This window comes from Drosophila teissieri, chromosome 3R, assembly GCF_016746235.2.
Source record: "Drosophila teissieri strain GT53w chromosome 3R, Prin_Dtei_1.1, whole genome shotgun sequence".
Classification (NCBI taxonomy): Eukaryota; Metazoa; Arthropoda; class Insecta; order Diptera; family Drosophilidae; genus Drosophila; species Drosophila teissieri.
The window spans coordinates 20,497,200-20,516,570 of NC_053032.1; the positions used below are offsets into that span (position 1 = coordinate 20,497,200).

Here is a 19,371-nt window from a genome sequence, read left to right on the forward strand (position 1 = left end):
GTTGAAGGAGTTCTGAAAACCAACTGCTGACCAAATCGGCAGTTAAGCCAGGACCTGTGATGGATGCACTGTACCTGTGGGTACCTAATAGTATTTAAATTATCAGCAGGCTATTGTAATTCCATGTTGAATTGTGTAAAATGGGGAAATGGTAAAATGTGCAATATGCATTATCGAAAATACCTCGTCCTGCAATAGCTAATGAGAAAATGGCTGTAATTTCCAATATGAATACCCTAAAATACCTGCTTACCCAGACGGGTTCAGCCAAATGTGTACCTTACCCATCACTGCCTACTCACTTACCTAATTATTCAATATACCGAGCCAAGCCCATTTCACTAATTAGGTACACAGATAAGATGGGCTGCTTTTCAGGTGTGTGGGGTTTGGTTCCCAGTTCCCCAGTTGCCCAGTTGGCCAGGACGATTTCTATCTGCCGTTGCCTGGCCAATTTCCACGTCATAAGGCTGGTAATTGCCATATACCATGCATGCCATGCAAATGTGGGTTAAATTGTTTTTGTCTTTGGCCAGTCATCAGCATTGTCTCCCAACGATTGCATGTGCATCCACACATTTCCATCTCTCCATCTGTCGCTTTCAATTGCTCCACTTTCTTGCTTCATTTTCCATTTTGTGCACATAATTGCACTTCTTGTGAGCCAAAGTGGGCAAACATCCAACGTCACCCACTTCACCCACCTCACCCACTACCCACATCCTTGTACTCATCCGCTCGCAAGCTGATGCTCCTGCACAATCCAAATCAAACGAAAACACCCCCTCCTGCTCAATCCCCAACCGCCTGCTAATCCCGTGCTGGAATTTCCCAGGATCCCTGGTTCCCAGGATACACATTCACACACGAGGATTTCGATGTGGGTGGTGGCTGGCGCGGGGGCAAGACATTGACGGGATTAAGTGTCCTTTTTAATTTTAAACTACTCCACTTCACTTTGCACAGTCAATGAGTGCGCCACACCACCACACTCCACGTCCTGATCCTTGCGAGCTCACATGGCTCGGTTAGGCTGCCCCTACTTTTTATTTCTTGCTACTCTGGCCATGTATGTTTCTCTTTCGAGTCCTTTTCTTTTAAGCTTGATTAAGCACTTTGTGTAACTCTATGACATGGACATGCATTTGCATGCTGCTCTCCGTGCCGATGGCATTTTTAATTTGCCAAGCAACATATCCTGATCCTGGACCACTTCACGGCAGTGCTGTCGATAAACTCACCCGGGGAGTTAGCTAAATAAAATAAATAAACTATTATGGCTCCCAGGAGGTGTAATTTTCATATATATTTTAGTATAAATATATTTGTTGTACTTGACTAATGTGTTTATTAGTTTGAAATATAGAAAGTTTTAGAAATCTGTGTTATTTTATATTTATAGCTGAGAAAAACACTTACGAAAAAAGGCCAAATGGCCATCGGTGCCAGGACACTCAGCTTGAAGAGCTGCGCAAATTGCATGCATTAGCAAGGACGAGGTGATGAAGTGGGTGGCAATGGAGGTCCTGGAATGTGGGGCTACTCATTTATTATGCAGGTCAGCGAAGTAACAATGACTTTGGATTATTGTTTCCTCCCTGCCGCAGCAAACAATTGAAATACAATAAAATTAAATAATTTTTAACAAGCCACAGGAAAACGGAAGTGCTCGTCCATACTCACACACCCACATACTTACACACACAGTCGCAGATTTACACGGCCTTAATAGCCAATCTCTGGCATTGGCGAACAGATAGTCCGTATATAAACCGCTTTTTTCCACAGCATTTTATCATTCTTATTATAAATATATTGTGCATTGTTTAAATTGCATTTAACTTTAACATAAAAAATACACATTTATACGCATATCGATATATTTTATTCGCAAAGGTAAATAAATCCACACAAAGGCAGTGTAACTGTGTGTGTGCGAGTGTCTGCGAGCCATAAACAAATACAATTTTATTATTTATTATTTATGTATTCATGGCCATTAAACGGATATCCGTGGCCATGGCGCATTAAATTGCACTGCCTCCTGCCTCCTGCCCCGCCACTCAGCACTCAGCACTCAGCACCCCTTACCTTTTCATCACCTACGAGGACCTCGCCAACTTCCCCTATTTTCAATCCATAAAGCGGATCACGTGCTGTTGTCATGGAGACAGCATTAATGCTCCTCCAGTTCGCATCCTGATGGAGGAGAGATGGAGCGTAAGGAGATGCTGAGTTGCAGTTGGAGTCACAAGGGATACAAACACAACCATACTGCACAAGGATTATCAGGACGGAACTCGTATAGTTGATATTAGTTATAATACATTCCACACACGAATAACAAAATATTGCATTGAAAAGTAATGTACCTTACCCCCGTCGAGTTTTGTGTTTAAATCATTTGTGTATCCTGAAATGTGGTAAGCATTCTAAGTGTCAAGGTCTAAAATCGATCAATTTCCATTTATCCACATTTTAAGTTGGCTGCAATATATTCTGTAACTGGTAAACCCGAAATATCTGGCCGATTAATGCGATTGAACATCTCTAATTAATATTTACCCACAACTTATTCACATGCCACCTGAGGCATGTGATAAGCTTCCGTTGCGCCATAAGTGTTTCGTTATCCGAGTAGAAATCGCTTGCCAGGATGCGAAACAAATTTAAGGAAGTATCAATTGCTTTCCTGAATAGCAGCTTTTGCTGGTACTAAAGCTGGGATCTATCCCCTCTCTTCACTTCAATCGCTTGTGGCTGGCGGTTTTAGTTGACTTGGCACTGCGAGTCTGTCTTTTGCTATCAATATGTAATCAATGCTTTCAGATAACTTTGCCATTCGCAGCAAGGCTTTTGTTTTCTACAAATCGCAAGACGGAGCACCGGCATCGGTTTGGAGTTGGGTAATGGCAGCACCTAAGCCACCAGGCCACGCGAAACAATGGCTGCCTGGGATGGGAATGCGGTGGTGGTGGTGGTGGTGTTGCTGGGGCATGTTGCAAGGAGTTTGGAACACGGGATTCCAGAGATGGCGTGTGTCGCCTGCCTGGGGCGCACAAAGGGGATTTCAATAATACGCGCACAATCTGTGCTGAAAGCTTAAACAATAAAAGTGAAAATTCCGTCGAAGCCTCTGGATACGAGGGATAAGGATATTATTGGGAGGTGCGATCCGTGCAAAAGGATATGCATAAGTCAGATACTGTAGACTACACACGAGCTTAAACAGGTTATCTTGAAAAATATACATTTCATTTTCTATCAAGAATACAATATATACCCTCAGACTCATTTTACAGTGGCCCCTTCTTAGGTGCTTTCTGTAAAATGTATTTGTCATTGTGTTCTAACTTGTTTTCTCCCAGTGTGTTTCGTACCCCTATTCAAATCACGAAACCCACGAACTTGAAACATGTCCAACGCTGGAAGAACTTTAAGTTCCGGCTGAGAGGAACAGGACAATGCGACATGTGTAGCCGTGTATCCAAGTATCCAAGTATCCAAGTATCCAAGTATCCAAGTATCCTTGCCATCGAGCTCCCGATTGTCTGCCATGTTGCCAGCCAGACAATGCAGATTAGCCCCCAGAAGGAGTCAGTCCGCCCACCCACTCGAGACCTTCTCGTGAGAGACAAAAGCACTCAGCTGGGATTTTAATGAATAACAACATGAATAAGTGCGGACTGGGTCGCCGGAGGTTCGAAGACATATCCACAGCACAATCCACATCAATTACATTGCGGTTAGCTGCCATTGCCAGGGACTCGCTCACAGTCACAGTCACAGTCACTAGCACAGTCATAGTCACAATCACATTCACCATCACATTTACAATCAGAATCAGAATGGAGTGCCAGGAGCACGTTCGCATATGAATATGAAATGCAGGAGCACATGGTTTCGGCCATATCGATGAAAATCAATTCGACTGTCATTTGGGAATCTCTCAATTGGTCGCAAGCAGCTGAGAAAGTTCGGTGTTCTGTCCCAGTGTGTTTGTGGCACTGAATTGTCAATATCAGTTGAGCTCAAGTTGATTTTGCTCCATTATCTGTGCAATTTGGAACACGAATCGACGACGGCTGCAACTGTCGTTTGGGATCCAACCTTTTTGACCTCTTCGCCTGCGGCTTATTGGCCAAATTAGTTTTGCCTGATTGCAAATTGTGCAAGGACCGCCTCCGCCTCCGCCTCTGCCTCCATGTTCTCCTTTTGACAGGACGTAAATTCAATGTTATACATATATGTTGTACAGCTTGTTGATACGTTTTAAACCAGGCCCACATGGACATATTGCATGGAGCAACCAACCAACCAACCAACCATCACCCATCATCTACCACCCATCTTCCATCGCCCAACTGATTTATGTTTATGGGCTTGGAAAATATTTGCGCCACTTCAAAAGCATTATGATGATTATTAGCATTGTTTGCCATCGTAGTAAAACTGTCATACGTGTCTGGCTGACTGTTGGCCCAACATTTGCAGTTCAACAATATAGGAAAAAGTTGAAAAGAGCAGCGCCAAGTGGAGCTTCGACTGGAGCCAAAGCTGTAAATGTAGCTGTAACGGACAAACGTGAAACGTGACCGACGTGATGTTTATGCGAAAACATTTTCCCCATCATCTGAATAAGTGCGATTGCGATTGCGAGTGTGAGCACTGGCATTAGCATCCGACATCGGGTTATATACTCCCAGTGGTTGTATCCCCCCAAGTATGCACATCATCAGCGAACTCCGCTTGGCCCCAAAAACGAGCGTCGACTAATCGACAAAGTAAGGCGCAATTTTGGGCATGCCACTCGTTTAAAGTAATACAGAATTGAACACCGCAGCCGGATATGGCCTGTTGAAAGGATACAACACAGCCCCCAGGAAATTTCTGCTGAAAAAATGCAGGCACAGAAAAAATACATCAAAATCTTAGAAGTACAACTTTGCTTGTAAGGATTCGCAAAAGTGTGCTGTTAAAAAGAACGTTGAATCAAAACGTAGCTTCGAAAGTTCCTGATTAAGGTGTTCCTTCTACCTGCTACATACTTTTCAACGAATCTATTATAACCTATTACTCTATAAGTAACGGATATAAAAATGAGGTTTTTAAGTGGCACCAAGTAATGATTATAAACTATTAGCAAAACCTTCTTTAATCTTTTACGTATTCATCGGCAGCCTCAAAAACTTGTATTTTAGAAGCTTAAAACCGTTGTATAAGGCTTTTTCCGAGTGCCCATATGTATTCCACTGGCAATATCTGGATTGGGAACCCAAAGTCTCGCTACGCAGAAGACAAGTGTGTGACAATGCCATGGCTCCAGGTCGAGGCCCAAAGTAGAAGTGCCTCGCAAACTTTGTGCCCCCCCGAAAACGAGGCGTTCCTGGGCGAACTTGCCTCGCATATGGCGGCACCTACAAGGACAACGTAAACGACACGGAGCAAGACACCAGGAATCGCACCCTTGCTCTCACTGCCGCCGTCGCCATTTTTAGTGTAAATATTTAAACAATAATAAGTTGGCGGAAAAACGTGGGGAAACTCTTACGCTGCCAGCGCGGCAAAAACTTTTGTTATCTTTTCACCATGAAAATAGCACGAAATTGAACAGGAAAGCGCCGCCGGAGTCAGGTGAGAAGTGGTGGTGGGCGGATGGGCGGATGGGGAGGAAGGTGACAGGTGGCATGGGAGACTACACATCGACGGGCATTCAACAGACAGAGAGAGGCAGACAGACAGACAGTCGGGCTGAAAGCAGAAAGCTGAAAGCATTGCACGTGCACTAATCATCACGGATGGCGGTGCGCACGGGGAATTTGGCTGGTGTATCGCCTTTCATGTTTTCAATTAGCGTTAATGTCAGTGCAATGGCCCGATGAGCTGGAACGGGGACCGAAAACTATAGTATCTCTCTCCATTGGCCGGCCAATGTTTGCGTTTCGACAATACCACCCAGCCCATTCCAAATAAAGGCTTGTTAGTGGTCGCGCAGACAAAGGGATATCGTATCGCCAAGCCACAGAAGTTATACCTGCCTTAAAGTTGGTGAAAACTTTATTGGTTGCATGGCCATTGAGCAGAATAAGAGTTCTAAATATATTTTATAATTTTTATTGGGAATACAATTCGTGCTGTTCGAGACGTTTGAAATTGAAGTTGTGCAGAACTTTCGACTGCGACTGCGACTCGAGTAACTAGAAGTGGAAATTAATTTCCGACAGGCTCAATCCATCATTTATGCTCCCCCACAAAGCCAACTGCTTTATTCATACCATAACTGCTCTCTACGAGTATAGTAAATATGATCAGGGAACGAACGACTTGCCTTTACCCCCGAAAATGTCATTTGCATAACCGTCAATCATACGCCACGTATGCCGGCTCTTGCTGTTCCACCTTGTTTGTTTCTGCCCCACTGGGTGTGCACACACACACGATGCACAACCATCGGGAAATCACACCACCACCACCAACACCACCAGCAACATCACCAGCACCACCACCACCACCAGATCCCTAACCCAGCATATGTTCGATGGCACTGAAAATTTTGCTTCTCGATTTGCGTTTGCGTTTTATTTCGAAATTGAATTTCAGCACTGATTATATTCTTTTTCCACCTTCTTTGCCGCACACATCGAATATGGGAATGTGCGATGTGGACTTGTGGGGAGTCCTGAGGATCCTGTGAGTTCTGATGGGGATGCATTGATTGGTTGCGGGGGAGGTGCCTCCTGTTGTTTGCCGGGGGTGCATAAATAAGCGCCACTCAATTATGCAGACTGTGGGCGAAGCAGCCATAATCCTTTAGCTCTCCTACCTGCGACGTGTCGATTTGATTTGCTTTGCAATTTATTTTTGAATAGCGCTGACAAGGACACACATCGTGCACCTGGTATTTATTATATAATGTTTGCTTTGACAAAACGCTTTATAAGCTTTTTGTAGCGGTGCGTTAATAAAATCACCCCAAATCCTCTTCTCCAAAGATTTGTGCAATGTAATTTCAAATCAAACACATATTTACCTTAGCACTTCGAGGGCTCCGCTTTAATTTCAAAAGGATATTTATTGGAGAATTTTCATTTGGCGTAAATTGAGTCGGCAATTAGCTGCTTGATAAGAAATTGGGGTTTTTTTTCTGCTTTTGGTTGTACTGCGACGTCATTAGCTGGAATTTAAAACCTTTTTGCCGATGGAAAAAAGTTTGGGTCAATGCAAATATTTCATTTGAAGTGACACAGCGTTCGAAATTTGTCTGAATTCTCTGTCCCCAAACTGAGGAAATTTAAACGTGGCCCATTACATTTTATATTGCCATTTGCCTTTGAGGTTTTGTGTGTTACATTTAATTGCGAATTTCTGTTTCTGTTGCAAAAGTACCACTTTACCCTTCGTCCATCGTTCATCGTCCTTGCTGCTCCACTGCCACTTTGTCAGCTCGATTTTCCTCCTTCATTTCACTTCGGTTTACTTTTTCGCTTGTACGGCTTCAAATGTTCAACTCATTAAAAAGTGAAACAAAAATGGGTTCAATGCTCAATGGGAGGGATGTTAGTCTATTTACCCCGGCACTGCACCAATTTCCCAGCTGTAATTGGCTTTAAATACGGAAATTCGGAAATGCGGAAGTACGGAAAATTCGTATACACGGAAATATGCAAAGGGACAGTTGCGTGTAGTGCGGCGTACTCCCAATGGTTTGATAAATGTTTAATGACTCGACCACAAAAATTGATTGACATTTGATTTAACTGTTTGATATGCTCGACTGTTGACATTGCGACAGGCCAATTATATGTATTAATTACATTTTTACTGTTGCCCGTCGGGTGCAGAAATTAATTTAAATTAAGTCGGCAGTGAAATAAGTGACTTGAAGTGTAATTAAAAAACTTTATAAAATTGTTTAAAAAATTGGAAACCCTCGGGCGGAAAATAAGTGCTGTGGACTCCTCTCGTAAAAAACAAATACATTCCATTGATTGTGATGATCGCATTGATGACGCTTGAAAGTCGTAGAGCGATAGGAAAATGTCCTTGGCCACTCAAGTTGATGGAAAACTGTCAGCAACAGTTGGAGGCGCTTTTCGCAAATGAAAATACAAACGCTTTCACTGTCTTCACAGTGAATTAAATTAAAATTCCATGTATATGTGTGTATATATATACACGCTTATGCAATAAAGTATATATGCATCTATATATGTGGGGCAGCATTGTACTTTGGCTGGCATAATTTCAATTAAGTTGGCAATTGTTGGCCAAGTAAGCGGCCGACGCCCGAGCTGCTCCTCATATCGGGAATCAGCATATTTGCTGGACGTGGCTTTAACCGCCTGGCCGCACATAATTAGTGTCATTGGCAGCGATCCCGGCCAGAAATGTGGGCCAGCGAATGTTGCCGGGCGGGCTGAGGTAATTTCGAGGCCCGGGGCAAAGACAATTGCACTTTTGATAAATTGCGGCCTGGCGGCAACAGCTGCTGATCTTATTACCGATGTCGTTAATGAAATATTTCCCAGGACATTCGCGGCGGCAAAATGAGTGTGTCTGTGTGTGTGTCAGTGTGTGTGTGTCAGCGCCAAGTATTAATGCGAAATATTGCGTATACGCACAGTTAACAGCTGAATTGTGTCAAGGCTGAATGTGCGTGGTAAACAGAAGTGACAAAAATGCAGTAAAGTGCAGTAAATGCAGCGTAAGGTAGTAATACTAGGCGTTTAAACAATGCATAACAGCCTGTGAATAAAACATGTTATTATAAAATCACTGTGTTATTAATGAATTTTTTTACCCAACCTTAAAGCATATGATATAATTAAATTACCACAATACTTGTACAAATGTGAGGATTTTTTTTAATGAATTTTAAAGTTTATTCGCTTTATTTGACATGCAACTAAAATTATTGAATTGAACGAACGTCGCCTAAGTAAGCAACAACTTTTTTGCGCGGCTTGAGGTTCGCCATTTTCCCCCCAGCAAACTACTACTTTCCACGTATTGGTCGCTTCTCTTCTCTTTTATTTTCCATTTTCCTCTCTCTGGGTTTCCGCGATTTTTCCGAATTTTTTCGCCCACTGCATTGGCAATAAATCGAGGCGGTCGTTCACATTGAATTGGGTGCGGGTGGCTTGGCGCTGCTGGGCTGGTTGGTTAACCCAAATGGCAACAAATTAGAGCTCGCAATGTTTGCAGCGTTGTTCTAATTCTTCGCCTCGCTGCCGGTTGAAAAATCGAAATCACTCTCGCTGCCGCCCGCGGCTGGGGGCGTGGCAGGATGGGGGGCGGCGGCAGGTCCTGGATTTGCGGCCTGGGTCGGTTTCGCGCTTGAGCTATCATCCGTTTCGCTGCTGTCAACGAAATTAACGCGCTTCTTCTTCTTCAGCTGCTGCTGCTGCGCATCATTAGGCGCCGCTTGTTTGTCTGTCGTCGAGAGTATCGACGTGGGTTTGAGTGGCTTACTGGTGGCCGACGCTGCTGGTGGTGGCTCCGCCGGAGCGCCAGGACTCTCCTCCACTTCCGGGGTGGCTTCTGCTTCTGGATAGGCTTCCTGCGGCTGCTGCTGCTGTTGCATCAGTTGCTCCTGTGCTGGCAACTCAGGTTGCTCCTGCTCCTGCTGCTGCTGCTGCTGCTGTGGATCCGTCTGCTGTTCGTAGGCGCTGTAGTCATAGTTCTGCACCGCACTGGCATCGTACTCCTGGCCAGCGTAGCTGCCATCTGCCGCATACTGGGTGGCATTGGGATCGGCTATGTACTGGCCGCTCGCCTCATCGTATATATAGCCCGGATAGGCATTGGGATCATAGCCGGCCGCATATTGCTCGGCCTCGTAGTTGCCGTAATCCATATTGGTGTACTCCTGCGGCAGCACCTCGCCACCACCGGTGGCATCCACTGTAGTGGCGGCAGCTTCGGTTGCCACTGCTGCTGCGGGCACATCTGCAGCAACTGCCCCTGCATCCGTGGCATACGACTGATGCTGATAGTCTGCGGGATTTCCGATTTCGCTGTAAAGCGGCTCCACTTTGGCGTTTTGCATGGGCTGCAGGTTGGCGGAATCGATGCTGGCATAGATGGGCTCACTGGCATCGCCATAACTGCTGGCATCGTATTGCCCGTACCCGGACAACTCCGGCTCCACTTGCTGTGGCAACTGTAGCTGCTGTTGTTGCTGCTCCACCTCCTGAAGTTCCTCTGGCGATGGGTTGGTTGCCAAATTCTCCAAAAATCCCTTGGCTGGTACAGCAGCCATTGCCTCACCTGCTGTGGCAGCTAGTCCTGCTACTGCTGTCGCTGGTACTCCTGCTACTGCCACTCCTGCTCCTGCCACTCCAGCTCCTGCTCCTGTCAACCGTTCGCCGTAAATGGCATTTTCAATATTCTCAATCGACACACCGGTTTTGGGGTCCTGGCTGCTTGGCGGCGACAATTGATTACCCCTTGCCAGCTGCTCATCAACCGCAGCCGCTGCTCTTTCGAGTGCCGCCCGACTGGCTTTGACTTCGTCCAGCAAATCGTTGCTGATGCCAACTTTGCCACTAACCGCTGATCCGGCACCCACTCCCATTCCCGCTCCCATTCCCACTCCAAATCCAGATACAGTTCCCGATCCCAGCTCGCTGGAACGCACGTTCGAGGGGCGTTTGTCTTCGTGGGCGCTGGCTAAGGGTGTGGTTGTGGATGGGGATTGGCCATTCCGCCAGGTTGACTCATCGATTTTCAGCTCACCAAAGTATGCTTCGAAGTCGTGAGATGGCTGCTGCTGTGCCTCCTGGCCTCCTTGCTGCTGGCGTGGTATCTGTTCTGGCTGTTGTTGCTGATGGCGCTGCCCCGGCGGCTCATTATGGCCAACGACAGTTGGTGATTTTTCATACTCGACTTTAGTCACGCGTGAATTTGTCCAGCCATCCAGGTCGCCGGCTTCCCTCTGCGGTTGCCCAACCGCATCCTGGCCAGAAGTTGCCGCTCCTGCAGTCGGCAGCTCCGTTAACGTCAGCGAAGGCGACGATGTCTTTGGCAATTTATCAAATGTCAGCGAGGATGTGGCCAGCGTGGAGGAAGTGCTGCTCAGTTGTCGCGCACCCCTCTCCTGGCTGGACAAAGTCGATGTGGGTGTCGCAGGACCTGCTCCTGCTCCTGCTGCTGCTCCTGCTGCTGCTGCTGATGCGCTCGCTGTTGGATGGCTCCTGCCGCCCAGCTCCGCCTGATAATCACCTGTCAAGTGGGGCTGCATGCGCTCCGGTAAATCGGCATTCTCATTATCAAAGGCGCGCAGGGTGGCGCGCAAATCGAACAGGTTCGAGGTGCCGAGGGGCGCTGCAGTTCCGCCAAAGAGCTCCGGATAGTAAACAGGATGGCCAGCCGGCATGGGGGATGGCAGCATGGACTGCATGGGCGGACCTGCAGCACTTGCTGCGGCAAACTGGGGCGTCAACAGCATGCCCGCCTGCGTGGGCGTGGCCATGGCAAACGTCCAGTTCTGTGGCGTCGACTGCGGATTGGTCACCGTCACCTGCGGCTGCGGTTGTTGCACCAGCACCGGTATCACACCGCCGGCGGATGGAGCCGTCGATGGAGAGGTCGTCGTCGTCTGCTGAATGCAACGCAATGTTTGATTCTGCACCAATTTCGCAAAGTACATTTGGTACTGCAGCTGTATCAAAGCGGGGAAAAGAAAGATGAAGATAGAGGCTACGCGTGATGCACTTGGAAAATAAACGGGTGACAGTTTGAAACAAACAAATATAAAAGTTATATCTGTTTCTTAGGTTTATGATTTAAATACTTGCAAATTGGCTATGCTTGCCTATAAATTGCGAATAACTTGAACATTTTCTTAATTTCCCAAGTGTGATTGACTTTGCATTTGGCCATTGGACTCACCTTCATCATCTTAAGCCGCTCGCTGCGCTGCGACATGGCAGCCGTTTGCTCGTCGATGCGCTCCAGCATGTGGACCAGTTTCTTGTTGCGCTCGTTGCGTTTGGCCTGCTCCTCCAGGAACTCCTGGTACTTCTGGCGGCTCTTGTGGCGCACCGACTTGTCGCTGCAGAGTGCAAACACATATCCGTTTACCTTTTTGGGCAACATGATGGAAGGGGACAAAAGGGGAGGGACAAAAGCTACTTACAGCTCACTGCGCTTCTGCAAGATTTTATCCAACTTGTGCTCCAGCTGCTGGCGATTATCCTCGCTGCACGGAAAGGAAATCGAGAAGAAAGTCGAGTCAAAGGACATGAATATCATTTGTAAGCTGCTGCACATGCACACGAAAAGCTTGGGGCGAAAAGCTGAAAAAACACAAATCAATGGCCATGGCTTTTGTGCCAAAGGGCATTTCGAATATTCCACCGAAGGGATATTTTATGACATTCAGCTATGATATAATGAATATAATCTTTGTACTTTAGTTAACTTTAAATATAAGTAGTCTTTGACGCATAAAATTCAAACTGAAAGTTTCAACCTTTTTCTTTACTCTAATGTTTTCTAATTTGGAGTTTATTATTTATAACCTTCGTTTCATGATTCACTTAATTAAATTACATTTATTTGTAACGCTTATAATGCAAACAACTGTGTGATTAAATTCAATAATTGCATAATGAATAAATAACGCAGCCAATGAATAATTTAATGACTTCATTTTTTTTGTTGGATCTTTGGAGCCTAGTTAACCGGCTTAATAGTAAATAATGGCCTAAAAATAATGAATAGCCCATTATTAAGGACCATAACCATATCTTTTTATGGTTTGCTATTAATATTTTTTATATTTCTGATGTGCTCACCTGCGCTGCAGTTTCTCCTGCAGCAGCTCCACCTGCAGCTTGTAGTTCTCGAGTTCGGCTTGGGGAAACATGGCTTGAAATGGAGTATCCTTGGGGTATCCTTGCGACTGCTGGCCGTAACCGCTGCGATCCTTGCCACTTGGCGGCTCCTACTCAACTGGCCATATGCACAACTACTACCCGCTATTGACACAGTTTGCTTGGCACGGGGCATATTAATGCGACAGTGTGTTCTATTTTTGAGGCAAGTTTATTCGAATAGCCGCATTAAATACGCGTTTGTATGGGTGATTGGCATTTGTTGTTTTGTTGAGTCGCGTTGTCATGGCTGCCCGGTTTCTTGGCCCTTCGCGGTGCTGTTGGTCCTGTTTTCCTTTGCGTATTTATTTTGGTGGTTGCTTGGCATTGGCCAGGGACACTTGGCCCTTATCGATTTCCCTCGTCGACTGTGTCGGCTTTCCCAACGTGCCACGCATTGAGGAACGCGGCGGCGACTAACTTTCGATTTTTCGCCCCATGAATTTTACACTCCGCTGTCGTTTGTTTTTTTGTTTTTTATGTTTTCCCTGGCGCGGGCCTGTGTGGTATACTAATTACACGGCCGGCAAGTAGGTCACTTCTTTTTGAACTCCGTCCAGTTTTTGTGTTCTTGGCCAAAAAAACGTGGTGGGTCGTCTGGGGTCACAGGACCCGGCGGAGCCATTTATAATGCATTGCACGGGATTTGCCTGCACGAGTGGGCCCAGCTTCTTCCATTCCTGTTCTGATGAGTGTAAACACATGTTGTTGTCGCACACTCGCACCCCCAATCACACTGGGCGAAATTGTTGCTCATTTGGGGTTAAATGTGTTGTCCAAATGGAGCGTTCTTTAACTGGAATATTTTATGTGTAATAATAATGCATTCTAACTCAAGCAAATTGCTACCTAATTAGACTTTATTTATGATACCCCTTTTTCAAACATTAATAATTGGCTGAATACTTAGAATAAAATATATTGCTATATACCAGAATATTATTATTATTAATATTATTTTCCATTAATTTATATTTAAATTTAAACTTATTCTTGTTAGCTACATTGTGTGCACCTATTTGATCCCGTTTCTTTCAGTGCAGACGCTACCACTTGTGCTCGTCCAAGCGTGTGGCACCTGAATGTGAATTAATGGCAGTGGCGTCTATCACTCCCCCGGCCGCAGACAACGGCGCAGGACCTCTCTCACACGCTGACATATTCGCACGCTCACCACGGTGTCCTGCCTGTCCTCCATGTCCGCCATGTCCACCGCGTCCTGCATGTCCTGTGTGTCCCGTATGTCCGCCTGCCATCATCAGCCTTCCCAGCGTCAGCAGTGACCACTCTCGTGCTCCTGCTCCTGCTCCTGCCAGCGACACCAAAGCCGCAGCAACTCCGTGTCCTGCTTGACTTGCTCCTGGCTTTGGCGTTGTCGTTGTCGTGGCATTGGCTTCACTGCCTCGTCCTGGCTCGGCTCCTCTCCATGTGGCACACGTATAGTATATGCCGTGGTTGCGGGCCGCAATATAAAATTTTGGTTATTTACATGGGGGGGGATAAGAAACGGCCGGAATGGGGTCCTGTCATATGTGCGGCAGGTTATCTCCGCGGTTCCTGATGGCTCCGGGGGCAGGGGGCTGGCTGCAAGGATCAGGGGCGCAGTTTAAAAGGGGATACTGCACAGCAGTTTGTAGTTTCTAGCTGGCTTTGGATGTTCAGAACGAAGTGATGAGCCAGCCTATGGAAATTTGTAGTATTAGAAAATATTACCTTTTAGAGAAAAACCCCTTTGGTCGCCTTCCTTGACCTTGGCAAAAGGGCGAAATAAACTGGTTGCCAAGCGACCTGAACCACGGACAATTTCTTCCTTGTCGCTACCAATTCGGTTAACTGAAATACGCGTCATTCTTTAAGCGTTGTCCAAAAATACTCAAAGTGCATATATGAGTAGCGAAACCTCTTTTTGCGGTACAATCTTGGAGATACTTTGGCTTAAAGTTAAACACAAGAAACTTGAGTAGAGAAAGATACCTGGTTCCTGGAAAAAATCGACCACATGACAGTTTAGACAATTGTGATGGCGAACTTGAGAGGCCGAGAAGTATTTACATATTTATTATTTAGCCGCAAAAATTTGCGACAGGACCTTGAAGCTATTAATATCCTGGCAGCTTGGCATGTCCTGGCACCCAAGTAATTCTTTTGATTGGATATTGGCTGAGTGCGCACAAGGATATCAATGAAAAGTTTGTCATAATCGAGCATTTGCATTGGAAATGGTCGACGGCGGCGGGGGGGAAAGGGAACCTAAATGGAAATTGAACATTTTTTGCTGGTGGAAAATTTTGCTTGTGGCTTGTGGCGAACTCGGGCGATTTATGTGTTTGACTTTACGCTGCAGTTGTGCCAGAGAAGTGTATGTGAGTGCTTATCAGGCGCTGCACAGCGCACTCTTTTTTTGGGGGCACTTAATTTTGGCTGGCATCCTTAACATCCTTAACGGTCCTGAAATGGCGGCAATGCGCGACCCGAGGAGCTTCTTCTGCCGATTTGCAGTCAATGAAGTAGAAAACTGAAAACTTTTTCTTCTCGAGTCTATTAAAAATAATGGCAGCTGAAAGCAGAGCAGACCGCCAAGTGCGAACTGCTGCTCCCTCCATGTGTGCGCTTCTGCCTCCATCTCTTTCTCACTGCCCTACTTCCCTCTCTCTCTCTTCGCTACTCGCTGTCTCTTTCTCATTCTGTATCTCCGCGTGTGTGTGAGACATCGGCGGGCATTAAATTAATGTTCGCCCTGCCATTTTTCACCACGGCCTGGTCGCCAGACAACGCCGCCCGGTGCATTGACCACTTTCGGCGGTTCGCCTTTAAAGCGCACTACAAATCAGGGCTACTTGGTACCTATTCCACCAAGTGTGTTTAGGATTTTGGTTGGTACTCATTTAAATACAATATAACTAATACCTCTTAAGTTTACTTTTAAAGTTCCTTGAACCATAAAGGACACACGTCATGATTGCCCATGTAGTGCCCCCATAACCCAGGGTAACTGATAGGTCTATGGTATGACCGTGTAATGCCAAAGAGGTCCATGTACTTATATTATTTTTAAACCCCGTCGCTGCGGGCATGCTGGGAAATCGGTCGTAAAAACAGAGTCCTGCGAAGAGCGAACGGCGAACGACGAACGGCGTGCAGGTTTTGCGGTTAATGCGATAATTTAATTGTAATGCGGGTCTGGAGTCCTGTGCGCCAATAATTTAACTTGCAATCAGCGCGGCATTTATTGGGTTAAACATATAAGCCAAGCGAAGAAGCCGATGGGCCAAGCGAAGACGCATACTTGCATGCCCCAAGGAGTGAATGAACCCCAAGGATACACGGCTCCACTTACAGATACAGACACAGATACAGCTACAGACACAGACACAGATACAGGCACAGATACAGGCACAGATACAGCGCAGCGAAAGGGAAAAATGAAAGAGTAGGACCCAAAGGAGCCAGAGGATGGCAAATAAATTCAACGATTTCTGTCCTGCGTGCAATAAGGGGTCTGACGCAGTCAGTTGGGCATTTTCGCACGTAAGCCACGAGGACGATGACAGCAATGAAATATGCAAGCCAGGTCCCGAACTCAAGCATTTTTCCAAGAAGGAGCCGGCGTACCATGAGTCACAAGTTGAAAGTCGGGTGCAAATCCGAGTTCATGTTGGAAGCCAAACATTTATAAACTTCCACAGCCTAGCAACTGTTGCTGGGGGTAGCTCCAGGGATTGGCTTCCACATGAACCCATTGTCTCGCCGGGCAACACATTTCGGTATTAGTTGCCATGTCGCAAGGACACTCGACGCAGCAATTGCTGGAGCTGCGACGCATCCTGCTGCTGACCGTCTATAGGAACACCTTGAATCAGCTGGTACTGCAGCAGCGTTCCCAGCGTTTAAATGCCCGGAAACCGCTTTCGTTGCCCGCTTCTCTGCGAAGGCGACGCAGTTCGTCGATGGGGGAGCAGGAGAGGCCGGATCGCGTGCTCATTACGGGCAAGGTCCTGCCGCGACTGGAATCCCTGCTGGGTGAGCAGGAGAACGATGCCGATCTGCTTGATGAAGATGTCCTAGATGCGCTGAAATTCGAGAGGGATATGGATGCCCTGCGAGCGATTTTCGAAGTAGCCATGAATGATCCGGAGTTGGCAGAGAAAAGTTATCCACAGGATCAGGATCTAGAAACTAAGGAGGAGGAAGAAAAAAAGGTAGAAGGTGAAGATGAAGCTCAGCAGGATTTTGGAGATATGAAAATTATGTGTCTGCAAATCAATGAACATCAGGGACCCTTTGAGGTCGCAAAGTTCGAAGTTAAGAAGGATGCATTTAGGGGAGAGAACATGGAGTCCTTCGATGACAAGGACATGGCAAACCTTCAGATTCAAGTGATGGAAGCTCCTTGTCTCGATGATAAGGGTCTGGAAAGCATTAAGCAAGCGATTGCCGCCTTGTGTGGCAACAAAAGTGAGGAGTCCCAGGCTGCCCAGCAGCTGCAGGAGGCCAAGGATGAACTAAGGAAACTCAAGGTGGACCTCGAACGCGAAAAGTGCGTCACCAAGGACAAGCTGCAGGATCTGGAGGAGCGCATTGCCGACACCAAGTACAAGCTGCGCTGTGTCTCCCGGGTCAATGACCTCGAGTACAGCCTGGTGCAGCGCTGGGAGGAGGGTCGTCTGGCCCAAGGAACCATTTGGGGTGAGAATGCCGAGCGGGCCTACCTACGCGACATTTTGGACATCAGGCAGAAGCTATCGCGCGAGGAGCGGGTAAGTGCTGAGCTCCGCTCCTTTCGCCAGCGGGAGATCCTGGAGCTGCAGGCCAAGATTAAGAAGTGGCAGGAGCGCTATGTCAGCGAGATGCGTCGGGTGGATCGCGAAGCCGAAGCCTGGGAGCTGCGCATCCTCGAGCAGAAGAAGCTGTTGCAGAAGCACCAGGAGATCTACGAGGAGCGGATGACCTATGTGCAGGAGTATCGCGCCCAGAAGGCGGAGGAGCAGCGACTCCTGGACCTGCAGATGCATCGCGTTGAGTGCGCCGTCCGTTTGCAATCCTGGTGGCGTGGAACCATGGTGCGACGCGGTCTGGGACCATTCAAGAAGAAGCCCAAACGCGGCAAGCGGGGCAAGCCCAAGAAATAGGACACTAGCTACGCACTCTAGAAAGTTAATACTTACATATGTATATCTAATCATATCAGCTAATGAAATTGCATGATATCTTGTAAGCTTTCAATTTGACTTTTAAAATGAAGGATCGATTTTTCTTTTAATTTTTTAATGTAGGATAGATGTTCCTTTCAATTTGCCTTTTCAAATGTAGGATCAATGTTACTTTCAATTTGACTTTTAAATGTAGGATCGATTTTACTTTCCTTGCCTTTTTAACCCCCAGTTTTTCTTGTATTTTCCCCGTGCTTTTCTGCCGCGTTTTTCTCAACTCCTTCTCTGAGCTTTACCCTTGCTTTATGGAAATTAACTTGTGACTTAAAACCAATTAAAAGTTGGACGCGCTGCAGTTAACACGTCAGCGGTTGGCTACTGACGTCGCCCTTAATGACATGCCGCCAGTGTCAACAGGCGCAACTCGAGAATTGTTTACGCGATGCGATAATCATGCTGCCAGTGGGAGCAGTAGTGCTGCAGTGGAGGGAGTACTGTACTGGTGACCCAGTCGAGAGTGGGGGCAGCAGTTGAAGTTGCATCTGGAGTTCCATTGTTGCAGCATTTTATTTGTGTTGGCCGTGCTGCTCTTGTTTCTCGTTTCTTTTCTTTGCCGCATTTATTTATCCTTTATGCCGGGCAATGGCCAAAAGTGGTTTATTTGTTGCGCCGCATTCATTCATTGGCAACACAAATGGGCGGCTCGGCAGCCCCCAAGGGGGCGTGGCAGTGTGCCACTGCGGCTATATGCATTTTGTTTTCGATGCGTGCGGAGGAGATAAACTGCGACAATTTGCCCGGTGAATGAGTGGAACTTTTTCACTTCGTTGTCGCAAAAAAATAAAAGAGGGGGGGACACAAAAACAAAACTTTCCCACTGGAGTGTGCCAGTGTGGACATTGCAATTTAAAATATAATTAATGGTCGTTGCAGTAATTTATTGAATTTGCATGGCACAAGGCTGCATGGCTGTCATTTCTTGTTTGCCGTCGCCGTTGCCGTTTGCCAGTTGGAGGTCCCTGTTTTGCGAAGGTCCTTGCGCGGCTCCGGCGAGCGGAGTGTCTGCACATGCACTCACTTTTGTTTTAATGCACTCCGCCCGGTCAGTACAGCTGGATCCTTCCACGGCATTGTTGCCGCCTGGCTGGCCGGCGGTGCAACAATAACATCCCGATAATGACTGCCGAAAGTCCATTTGGTGCTGCAAAAATAATGCCCGGTTGCCACTTGGACGCAAGCGTTGGCGAACGAAAAGTCTTGCCAAAAAATATAGTACCAAAAAGTGTAAAAAAAAAATATACTGACCAAAACTGTGCTGCATTTTCAGAGAGAAAATGATTTAA

General features: G+C 46.6%; 2 protein-coding genes across 2 annotated transcripts; one reads left to right on the plus strand and one right to left on the minus strand.

The window, feature by feature from the left end:
- Positions 1-8,968: 8,968 nt before the first annotated feature.
- LOC122621422 lies at positions 8,969-12,871 on the minus strand. Its single transcript, XM_043799274.1, has 4 exons — positions 12,801-12,871; positions 12,140-12,202; positions 11,893-12,055; positions 8,969-11,662 (listed from the first exon to the last, which is right to left on the minus strand). The coding sequence occupies exons 1-4, from the start codon at positions 12,869-12,871 to the stop codon at positions 9,212-9,214; spliced, it is 2,748 nt and encodes a 915-aa protein (XP_043655209.1). The 3' UTR covers positions 8,969-9,211.
- A 3,783-nt stretch (positions 12,872-16,654) lies between these two features.
- On the plus strand, positions 16,655-18,007 carry LOC122622018 (dynein regulatory complex protein 9). The gene has a single exon (XM_043800120.1). The coding sequence runs from the start codon at positions 16,655-16,657 to the stop codon at positions 18,005-18,007; it is 1,353 nt and encodes a 450-aa protein (XP_043656055.1).
- The last annotated feature ends 1,364 nt before the right edge of the window (positions 18,008-19,371 follow it).

Excerpts from the sequence above, each read along its gene's own strand:
- LOC122622018 (XM_043800120.1), top strand. The coding sequence starts at position 16,655 with ATGTCGCAAGGACACTCGACGCAGCAATTGCTGGAGCTGCGACGCATC.
- LOC122621422 (XM_043799274.1), bottom strand. The coding sequence starts at position 12,871 with ATGTTTCCCCAAGCCGAACTCGAGAACTACAAGCTGCAGGTGGAGCTG. Across the intron at positions 12,203-12,800 it reads CAGGAGAAACTGCAGCGCAG|CGAGGATAATCGCCAGCAGC; the intron begins GTGAGCACATCA and ends CTTTCCGTGCAG. Across the intron at positions 12,056-12,139 it reads TTGCAGAAGCGCAGTGAGCT|CGACAAGTCGGTGCGCCACA; the intron begins GTAAGTAGCTTT and ends TGCACTCTGCAG.